Source organism: Capsicum annuum, chromosome 10 (genome assembly GCF_002878395.1).
Source record: "Capsicum annuum cultivar UCD-10X-F1 chromosome 10, UCD10Xv1.1, whole genome shotgun sequence".
Lineage (NCBI taxonomy): Eukaryota > Viridiplantae > Streptophyta > Magnoliopsida > Solanales > Solanaceae > Capsicum > Capsicum annuum.
In genome coordinates this window covers 163,215,066-163,226,924 of record NC_061120.1, presented here as the reverse complement: position 1 = coordinate 163,226,924, position 11,859 = coordinate 163,215,066, and the positions used below count along the sequence as shown (strand labels likewise).

General features: G+C 33.3%; 1 protein-coding gene across 1 annotated transcript; it reads left to right on the top strand.

Annotated features, from left to right (window-relative positions):
• Positions 1–413: 413 nt before the first annotated feature.
• On the top strand, positions 414–9,509 carry LOC107844919. Its single transcript, XM_016689238.2, has 3 exons — positions 414–815; positions 7,775–7,834; positions 9,200–9,509. Exons 1-3 carry the CDS (start codon positions 713–715, stop codon positions 9,367–9,369), a joined length of 333 nt encoding a protein of 110 aa, XP_016544724.2. The 5' UTR covers positions 414–712; the 3' UTR covers positions 9,370–9,509.
• Positions 9,510–11,859: the final 2,350 nt, after the last annotated feature.

The window sequence follows — 11,859 nt, the reverse complement described above, 5'->3', positions numbered from 1 at the left end:
AGTATACATTTAGATGAATGTCATTTGTCCTATTTAATTTTTAATGGATTAGATTAAATTAATTTAATAAGTATCTTAACCGTAGTTAAAAAGATAAGTTTTGGAAATCAATCTCTAATTTTGGAACAAAAAGAAATCTCCCCACAAGTTTTGAAAAAAAAAAGAATCAGTACCATGAAATTGAGAAATGCGTTTCCTTTAAAAATAAAAGGCACGTCTAATTATTGCATTGAATATTTGGGATTATACTAAAACACATTTCAAGAAAGAATCGAAAGCTGGAAATTATATCCTTTTTTATTTTAGTTCTTTTTTATAGAAATATGATAATGAACAAGTATTATTAGATAAAGGGAGTAGAATATTTTGTAAATGATAAAAGCTGACACGCGCCGTTTTCTTCTAATGATTTTCATAGTAAAGGAAATCTATTTCTAACCAGAAGAAAACTTCCAGCAATTTTTTCGAACTATTTAATTTCTTTTGCTTTATTTTTTTTATTAAAAGGCCAATAGACCTGAGTTTATTAATAAAGGAAAATGCAAAAAGTACATTACAGATGAAGCCAAATTGGCTCAATCTGAAAGCACCCAAAAAAAACACAAATGTAATAAAAACTAAGAAAAGGAAAAAAAAAAAAAGGAAAAATGTGGATGAAATAGGAAAGTGGAGGGTGAGGAGTTTAGCAACTTTATCTTCCTCGTAGTATCTGATGAAAAACGTCAAAAACAATATGCGCAAGAATCATACAGTTGATCTCCTAATGATGCTATCAACTTCAGTCAGCCATGCAACCTCTTATAAGCAAGAAAAAGGTAAAGCTTTAACTTTCTTGATTAGATCTAACTATCAACGGGTTGAATCCCAAAAGGAATCGATACCACCATTGATCATTAGAACCTCTCAAGTATATTAAAGTCATCTTTTGTATATTTCCAACTGCTATGAAACCCATGTAACCTAAATGTGTAACAATCCGAGGTATATTTAGATTCGTGGATTGAAACTAGAGCCTCTGCTGGATCTATCCCTTACAAAACATCAAACGCCTTAACAAGGTAATTCTGCTAAACACTTGAACCATTAATTTTGCAACCTTGCCTTTAATGGGTTGAATCCGAAGATTAATACCACCATCTTAAGCCAAAGGTCGTAGATTAAATAATTCAATTGATTAAATAGAACAAGTATGAATATTAAGAGCTACATTAAGACTGTCACTACCAGTATTTTATGAGTCCTGGTTAACTACCATATTTGACACCTCAAGCTCTCACCAGGTGGATGGTACTTTTAATCAACTGAAAATCATTCAGACATCACACATATATTAGTAGTTAATTTCTCTTTGCAGTCCTTTAGTATCCTAAACTAATATAGATAGCAATTGACTATTTAGATAGAAAAAACTTAATCAAAAATCTGTCTAATTCTTATGTTTGGAGTCCTTTGCTTGTCTAAATTTATTAACCTTTTGCCTTTAGAAGGAACTTCCTGGAATGCTTTATATTCATATGTACCTGCAAAAGAAAAAATCAGGTTAGCAAAATAATCGGCAAGAGCATTTCCCTCCCTTAAGGAGTGCTGTACTCTTACTGTCAGTAAATCCCTTAGCCTGTTAATTGAGTTGACCTCTAGCGTCACACTCCAAGGAACTTCCCAGACTCCATTTAAAATATTCATCATGGCTAAAGAGTCTGTTTCAATAATGATATTAAGAAAACCGTTGACCTCAGACCTTCTCTTATTGCGATAGCTTTAGCAACCATATTAGTACTATGTTCAATCTTCAGACCCTTAGCACCTACCATATCACCATTAGAGTTTCTAATACCGAAAGATGCAGCACTAGGTCCCAGATTGCCCCTCGATGCCCCATTTGTATTACACTTTCACCAACCTTGAGGCGGATTTATCCAAGACCCCACTCTGTAATGAAAAGTTGGCCTAAAAACATCAAGAATAGTTACCATCTGAGGCCAAGTGTTAGGAAACTCTGTATACTTAAACTTAAGTTTGATGAGCTTATGTATTGTACTATTGATGTCCCAAAAGATCTTATTTATAGAATAAGTCCCTCCATGTTGTACAATGCTTCTTCTCTTCCATAGAAACAACAAAATAATGTTAGGTAAAGCTTGAAAAATTAGTTTTTGTCTAGAATTACCTTGTGTAGTCCACCATATTTTCATAGTTTGCTTTATCTAAATTCTAGTGTCTATAATACCTGTAGCACTTGAAAAATAGTTCCAAACAATTGTAGCAATTTCTCCTCTAAGAAACAAATGATCCATTGTCCCTCTACCAGGATTAGAGAAACAAAAGCATTCTTCAGAAATGCTAGGATCCCAGTTTGCTAGAAAAACAGCAATAGGGACCCTACTTGTCCATACTCTCCACCCGAAAAAAGAGATCTTAAAAGGAAGGCCTTGAAATATACCTTTTTGAAATACTCTAAAATCTCATCTCTTTTTCTCAGTATTTCCCAGGAACTTTTGACAGAGAATTTCCTATTATTGGATTTTGTCCACCAAGGTTTATCGGACATGTTAGTTTGCCTAATATGACCCATATGTTGTTTCACATGCTCCACAATATGAATGGGCAAATGATTCTGCATTTCTTCATAGTCCCAACCTGTATCCTTTATGAATACATCTATATCAATTAAAGGATGACATGTCACCATTTCCATCACCAAAGTATGAAGGGGGCCCATCCTTGTCCAATTGTCATACCATACAGCAGAAGAACCCCCCGTTAGTTCCCACCATATATATTGTTCTAAGACATCCCTATTCTGCAGTATGTATTTCCACTACTGAGAGACTCCTCTCCATTTTACCAGAGTTGGTATATATTTCTTGCAATACTTATTCCACATAAAGTTGACCCATTGAGTATTTTGTGTCCTAAACCTCTACTATAATTTAGCATGCATAGATTGAGACACCTCAAACATGGATTTAAAACCCAAACCTCCTTCCTTTTTAGGTAGACAAACCTTAGCCCATGTTGTCCAATGCTTGCTCCTACCTATATCCTTATCATTCCAAAAGAATTTTGCAAATATTCTATGCAATTCGTTTATAACACATTTAGGATGAACTATTGTAGATAAAACATGAATAGGAACACTTTGAAGGACACTTGAAATCAGCACCTCTTTACCTCCATAAGAAATTATTTTTCCTTTCATGTTTGTAGCTTTTCTTTGACTCTGTTGATAAGATCAGAATAATGCTCCTTTCTTTTTCTTATATGTGTAATCAGAAAACCTAGGTATTTCAGTAGGAATTGACCTCTAGTAACACCTGTAAACTCCCCCACCATTAGTTTCACATTAGCAGCTACACTCTGATGTAATTAACAAGATTTTTCTTCTTATTGATCTTTTGGCCTGATTGAGTTTCATAATTCTGCAAAATTAATACTATTTTCTTTATAGAATAATTATCTTTTGAAGCAAAAATAATAGTATCATCTGCATATGCAAGATAATTGAGATTAGCACTCCACTTAGGTAATCCATATCTTATAAATTAAGCATATTCAAAAAGTTAATTTAGGGCCTTGCTCATAACTTCGACTAAGAGTATGAACAAAGTAGGAAATAAAGGATCCCCTTACTTAACACCCCTAGTAGAGTAGAAAAACCTATGATATTGACCATTTATCAATATAGAATACCAATTATTTGATATTAATCTCCACCACCAAGTCTACAAACTTCTGAGAAACCCATCTTTCTTAGAATTTTTAATAAAAAGAACCAAGAAACTCTATCATAAGCCTTTGTCATATCAAGCTTAATGACCACATTGGTTGGTTTACCCCTCTTTCTAATATCTGTAACAATTTCCTGAGTCGACATGTCACAACCTAAATCGAGGCCTTAGCCATGATGGACATCCCAAACTATGAAGGCTCGGGCGCCTTTCTATATCTGATAATCATGCACAACATTCATATAATAAAGAGAAGATGCGGAAATTTAATAACACAGAATAATGGTCATACTCTAAGTTCAATCTAACAATATAGAAGGAAATCCATCAACATCTAGACAATATCTATTTCAGTCTGTGAAATCTCTACTACAAAAGAAGCTAACAAACTTTCTAAATCTGGGACAAGGCCCCCAGTAGACCTAAACCAAAATAAACAACAAGTATCTGAAAAGAAATAGGCCTTCCAAAATAGAGAAGGCTCTCTAACTACACACCTTACTTCTGTCTGACAAACTCTACGACTTAGCAGGACCTCTAGACTAAGCCTCAGACCCTGAAATATAGAAGGTCAATACATTTGTACTGGTATGCAGAGCAATCCAAACTAATGAATTTATACATATATAAAATAGGTGAGAGCAATTCATGAAACATCATGCATGATATAGTTAAAATACATGGGCAATCTCTAATAATCTTAAAACATTCTTGTCAATGCAATTCAATGTTCTATTTTACTTCTGAGCTAGGTGGTATACCCTACAACTCTGAAATTCTATGGGCTATATGGAATCTTCCCTTGACTGGGTAGCCAAGCCCCCAACTTAATTTTGCTGCAAGAGTTAGAGTCTCTATCTCTAATACGCCACAAGGTACTATGCCAGTATATGGTCCCCCTTGGGGACATAATAAAACCTGTATTAGCAAAACAAGGTTTTGGGAAAGGAGTTATTTGAACTCAATCCTTCTTCGGGAAACCACATAACCTTCTTCAAGCTCATTTTTAACTCTTTTAAGACATGTATTCTGTGAAATCAAATCTGAATCTCTTACTCTGTTATGGCATTCATTTATATGGTATCATCATACCGTTGACTTGCAAGTCATATCTTTAAGCCATACATTATCATGTTACAGTCTTCTCTTTCAAAATATTATTCTCAGACCACCAAACTATTCAAATAGTATATGAAGATGCATATAGTGAAATTCATGAAAAGATGGGCAAAGATCCTCAATTTTAATTCACAAACCCATGGTGGTCACTCCTCATGTAATAAACCATGAAATTCCTTCAATAATCTTATTTAGAATTTACAAATCGTAAAATACTTATATGATACGAAATCATCCTCTCTTCAATTCATAGGCAAAATCAATTTCATAACAACATTTAAAACACTTATCTCATCTTTTCAATCATGCAATGTCACAACCCATAACATGTAAAGTCAAGAATTAACGCAACACGAGAGTGGTTTAATCATTCATGCTCTCAATTTAATCTTTATAAACTGAAAATGTATACTTACATATATACGTACAAAAATCAATTTCAAGGATATATATATATATATATATATATATATATCAATAAAAAGGTTTCCATTACTTGGCTATTTACAAAAATTGTTCAAACCCTTGTTACAAACATCAGATCATATTTTCAAAGATTGATAAAACCATAATTTATTCCCATAGAGTTTTATGGACAGCCTCACGTATCTTAAGTAGTTTAATTCGAGAATTGAAACTCCAATCTTGACACTCTTCTTGAATTCTTGAACATAGAATATAGGCTTTAGATCTTTGGAAGAGAGGTTAAAAATGGGTATAATCTGCCCTAAAATATTTTAATCCTCAGATAATACGGTTAGGAATTGTAAGGAAAAAGATGAGACTGCCCTCGAACTTAAAGGTTGCAGATCAAATTCCATCTTTGAGGTTTACCTCGATTCAATGATTATGTCATTTTGATACCTACCGCGATGCGGTGAAATTATGGTGACTTATTAGTTCATGACAATTTCTGTTTTGGGGTTCACCGCGATGCAGTGCAATCACAGTGACCCACTGGAATTAGACAAACCTCGATTTGGCCACTACCTTGATGCGATGGCCTTCGCATCGCTATTCTCACCACGACGCAGCTTAATCGCGGTGAGCCACTGGAATAAAATCCAAAAAAAAATTCAAACGCTCATCAAGACTTAATCAATAGAGAGGCTTTTAGAACATTTACGGGTAGGAATGATGGTCTATATTCTAGCTCGAAATGCGGGTTGTTAAATGACAATTACATTCTCTATAATACTTCTTCCTTTAACAAAACTTGATTGATTACTGGAGATCAATTTAGGAAAGAAAACCTCAATTCTGTCATGAATGATCCTAGAGATAATCTTATTAATAAAATTGCTCAAACTAATTGGTCTCAAATCATAAAAAGTATTCACTTGTTTCTTTTTCGAAAGGAGAACCAAATTAGTATGAGTAATAGATTTAGGAGGAGTATTACCACTAAAGAAATCAACAACTAATCTGTGAATATCTTTCCCTACAATATCTCAACAACTTTGATAGAATCTGCCTATAAGACCATCTGGACCACTAGCACTATCCCCATTCAATACAAAAATATCTTTTTTAACCTTCTCCAACTCAGGTATTTTGCATAAATCTGTATTATCTTCTCCCATAATACCTTCAGGAATATGATCCAGTAATGAGAAAGACATGGCATCTCTCTCGTGGTGAAATTGATATTAATATAGTCTACTGTCTTTGTTGCTATAGCTTTTTCAGCTTTCATCCAAATACCTACCTGATTATGAATTCTACGCAGTTGAGGCCTCTTTCTTCTGCCCTTTACAATGTTGTGGAAAAAACTTATATTTCTATTCCCATCCTAAAACCATTCATACCCTTCCTTTTGTTGCCAAAAAATCTCTTTAAAATGCAAGTATCTTTTGAATTCTGCTTGAGTTCTATTCAAAACCTCTCTATTTTCAGCACCTAGATCTTCTTCAAATAGTTTTTCCTTGATTATGACAATGTCCTCTCTAATGATAAGTTGTTTGAAGATATCTCCATATGTGTTTTTTCTCTAATTCATCAAAGTTATTTTAACCCTCTGAATATTCTCCTTGAAGTTAAAGAATAGGTTTTGATTTTCATTAGTAAACCAATTCTGCTCAACCACATCTTTGAAGCAGGCATGCTCTGCCTAAAATTTGAGAAATCTAAATGGTTTCTTATATCTGGACCTAACTTTTGAACATAAAATAAGCATTAGGACATGGTCTGATCCTATTCTAGGTAAGTGTTCAACCTCAACAAGATTAAACCATTCTTGCATCTCACGATTAATAAGGACTCTATCTAACCTTTCAAAAATACAATCACTACCAGCCCTACTATTCTACTAGGTGAAAGGACTCCCCTTATAGCGGACTTCAGGCAAATCACAAGCCTTAATACAGTTCTTAAAGTTTGCATGATTGATAGGAAGCCCACCTATCTTTTCTTCTGCATCCAATACTACACTGAAATCACCACCAATAAACCAAGGAATATTCATTCCTGAAGCCAACTGATAAATATCCTCCCATATAGCCCTTCTTTCTTCCACATTACATTTAGCATACACTAATCTAACAAAGAAACTTTGTGAGTGACTTTGTTGTTTAATTAGTAATGAGAGTTGTTGTTTTGTATCTTGTACCACTATAAGTTCAACATCTTGGTTTATGAAAAACTAGATTTTACCATTAGAATTAGCTATTGCAGTATCCATCTTTAATCTTCTTTTGTACTTATTAATACGCCTTATTTGTTGGAAGGGTTCCAGCAACCTAATAAATAAAATTTTATAAAAATTGTAAAGCATTTGAACTCTTTAAATAGCCTTTTAAGACTTCATAGATCTGATACTCCAAATAAGAGCCTTCATTGATTACTATATTTTGATTTACTCCTCTTCGAATACACGCTGGTGGGTTGACTAATCTATCCATGACTTTGTTTCTTTCCTCTTCTTGAAGATTTTAGGAGTCTTGGGGACAAATTAGCTTCTTTGACAATATCATCAAAAGAAACTTCTGGTAAGACTTCACTAACTCCTTTTGTCATCTGTTTAACAGTAGTAACCCCTTCATCCATCTTGTGCGTAGTAATATCATGTAATACCTTATTATGAGATTCTTGAAACATAAGTGACTTATCAGTATACACTACTAATGGAACCTCCATTATTGCCAGGCTATTACCAACCATATTTTTCTAAAATTATGACCCTACCAGTAAAGTCATGTCATTAATAGTGGTATCAATATTAGCCTTTTCAACTTGATCACTACAATACTAGCTCATCTTTTCCTTCTCATCGTGTTGAAACTTTATTAGGTCTTTCTCCATTATCTTCATTTCATGTACCTCAGGTTTGTCCATTAGGGTTACCTTATCTCTAATAGGAAAATACTTGCTTGCTTCATCTCTATTAGGTATTAAATCTGTCTTTTTAATCTCTACATCATTAGTGGATTCATCTATTAGGTTTGCCTTCTCTCCAATAGATACACAATTGCTTGCTTCATTTCTATCAAAAGCATAATTTCTTTCCATACTTAGACTTCCAGAATTTGAAAAAGACACTTTTATGGAGGCATTCTCTCTTAGGCTTAAACTTTTCTTCTCATGATAAGTATCTTTCTTCTTCAATAACTCCTCGTTCTTATTGTTATCACTTCCCAATTGGCTAATCTTTTCATTTTGTTGTTGAACAAATGCACTCTCGAATTCATTTATTCCATGATCAGAATGACTAGGTTTAGATGAACTGGATCCAAAGGACTTTGCGACCCAGTCTTTAGTTGACTCCTTTATTGAGAGCTCTTTACTATTATTATTCTCCTGAGATTTGTCCACTGCAGATTTTTTATTATTGCAATCTGCTTTACTAGTCACTGAGGTCTCTTTATTACTGCTAGTTGCATCATTTTCCAGGGCTTTAAATTTGTTTGATAGAGCTGGTAATGAAGGAATATTATTCTTAATAATTCTTCTATTGTCTTGCACTATATTCCAATTACCTGGATCCCCAACAACTTTCCCGCTCGACAAAATTCTAGCCTTTTCTTGTTGCATTAATGGAACCTACTTCACTTGAACCTCTTGCTTTCTCTAATTGTTGTTAGTATTAGGTTGCGCCTCCTGGATCACTTTGGTACTTGATTGATTAAGAACTCTACAATTGGCTTCATTATGCCCCTGTATTTTGCATTCCAAGCAATACTTAGGAACATAGTCATACTTTATCTCCTCTATAGTATTTCTTATCTCCTCGGTCACTTTATTTTCAATGTTCATGTGTACTACCTTAGGGAAAGTACCCATTAAATCCAATAGCACCTTCACATGAGCACTACTTGGTCTAGTCTTATTGATAGTTTCTTGGTCTAATTGAATAGGTTTACCCACTGTTGCTGCAAGAGAGAATAAAGACTCTTTGACAAAGAACGTTGGTAAAAGATTAGGAAAGGAGATCCAAGCCATAGCCATCGTTGTTTCTTCATTAACCTTGAACCTGAAATCATATATCAATGTTCTCATAAGATACGCACATCCTGTAATTTGGTAATGACAGAGAAACTTTAGTCTAACTATAGTTAAGATAAGAGGTTGATTGGTATAAATAAATCTTGACCCTTTAATCTAAAAATAAACAAGTGTCAGACATCTACCTATGTACTGGACCTACCGGAGAAAATACATACTGGACGGAGCTTCTTCCAAATACTTCTATAATGTTATAAAATTGCTATGGTTGAAATCATGTTTTCTCTCCTTATTAGTTTCATTATACATCAAAGAGAAAAGAAATAAAGTCATTGCTGAATTTGTTTGAAAGTTGTGAAAAAATATTTCAATTTTATGGATGATTTATTACTCTACAAAAATTATATAGACTTCTATAAATAGATAATTTTAACTGAATTGGAGCCTATGCATGTAGGCATACATATGACGCTCGTGAATACATTGAACTTGATTGAAGCAAGCAATTATAAAATTTTACATGTAATTTATTTATCAATTATTTTAAACCTCATTTTCTTTCTCTTTAAAAGATCGATTTTCACAAGATCCTACTGATACAACTATTGTATTTTCAAAGAAAAAATCGACTTTCTTATCAAAATCTTCGCAATCAAATCATCCATAAAAAGTAAGACGTTTTATTTATGTTCTATTTTCTAAACAAAATCAACCTTAAAAACTTTAATTTTGTCTCAATTTTTAAAAAAATTTTAAAATCAAGTTATATTTTACGACTAAGTTTTGAGGAAAATAGTTTTATAATGTCAAATGTGATCTTTAATTGTATTTGTAATGACGAGAATAATGCCATGTTGCGTGTGAAAATGCAATGAAAACGTGGAGACTTATTTACAATGCAATTGTCATGATCAGATGACAACCCAACTAGAAGATTTTGGTCCCGTCCATGTTATCGTGTATGTCCCATACATGTTCTTTTTTTTTCCTATTTATGTTAAATTGATTTGTTTATGGCTCATTTTAGGATATATCATGCAACTTCTTTAGATGAAGAGATTCAAAAAAATTGATTTACAATCCAAATAAGTTTTTCTGAAATTCACGAAGAGAATTAAGAAATTGCAAGAAGCATTTACTTTTTATGAAAGTAATGAAAATGGGTGGAGAAGGGGAAGAAGAAGATAAAATATTGTAATTGAAAGTTCATTTCCATAATTGTTATAATTTTTTTTTATTTTTTTAAGCATTATCAAGAATATGAAGAATGACAAATATAGATGTGTGCAATAGAAATTGTCATAGTCATTCTTTTGTTCTACTTTAAAAAATAGTGTTCATGTCCTTTCTCTTATTGAAATAGTAGTGGCTTAAAAAGATGTGATTTTGGTTGGTTATGTAAAACTTATGAAACATGTTTTGTATCAATTCGAATTAGATTTATGCAATCTATTTTTTATCAATATACTATGGTATTAAAGAGTTTGTGAGCATTCAAAACCTATTATTCACGCATAGTCAATATAGTAACAAGACAACCACAATAAAACAAAATGAGGACTTCTGTAATACCCCATATTTTCTTAGTCCCGTTTAGCTCCTAATGTGTCAAGGGTCAACTTCAAAAGTGTGTAACTCTTAATAAGTATAGAATTTTTTAGCTCTAGACCCACCAATGGGTAGATAATCAAATTAGCTTTTCAACGATACCAATTTCGCCTTAATCCGATACTCGGTTGAGAAGTTATGACGCTTTTAGTTAAAAATAGTAAGACACCGCGATAGTACTACGTCGCGGTGAAGTTCCAGTTCCAAATTGTCCACTTTCAAGTGAAGCACCGCAATTAGTCCTCATTGCGATGACGCCCAATATCCACTCGTCCCTTTCCAGTAGCACACCGTGATAAGGCTGTATCGCGTTAAAATCCTTAATGGGACAGATATTGCATCGCAGTGGAGTGTAAAATGGCATTCGTCCTTTTTTAGTGATGCAACGCGATTTCACCACATAACGCCAAGGGCCAAAACTGGGATTTTCCCTTATCTCGTATGCCACCGTGATAAGCACCGCATCACAGTGGGGTCCAAATTTGAGATTTTTAGTTCTAAGTAAATTTTTACGAAGGTCAACCTAGTCATTTCCCAAGCCTCCGATTCGTGAAAAACAAGGAATTAAACCCATTCTAACCACTTTATGCATACTTTTCATCAATTCTCCCCCAAAAAAATCCTAAAACCTCAAAACTTAATCCCCAAGAAATCCTAATTCCACCATTTTTTTTCCAAAGAAACCCAAAATTCTATATTTCCAATTCAAGATATACAAGAATCAGTCTTCAAGAGAATAAATAGGAACTCAAAGTTCAAGTTTCTTCATTTGTTCATCAATTAAGGTATGTGGGGTTTATGAACAAGGGTAATTCTTTCAGCTTTATGCCCTAAACTTGTTTTAATTATGTTTTTACATGAATATACATAAATTTCGAATTAGGGTTCATACCCAAATAATGTTATTTAAAGATTATGATGTTTCAACAGAATTAGATGTTGATTTGCAAGTCTATTCTTATAT

Coding starts and splice junctions, on each gene's coding strand:
- LOC107844919 (XM_016689238.2), top strand. CDS start 713: ATGAAAAACGTCAAAAACAATATGCGCAAGAATCATACAGTTGATCTC. Junction 816..7,774: donor CTCTTATAAGCAAGAAAAAG/GTAAAGCTTTAA, acceptor CTCTTCTTGAAG/ATTTTAGGAGTCTTGGGGAC. Junction 7,835..9,199: donor ATCATCAAAAGAAACTTCTG/GTAAGACTTCAC, acceptor CTAATTGAATAG/GTTTACCCACTGTTGCTGCA.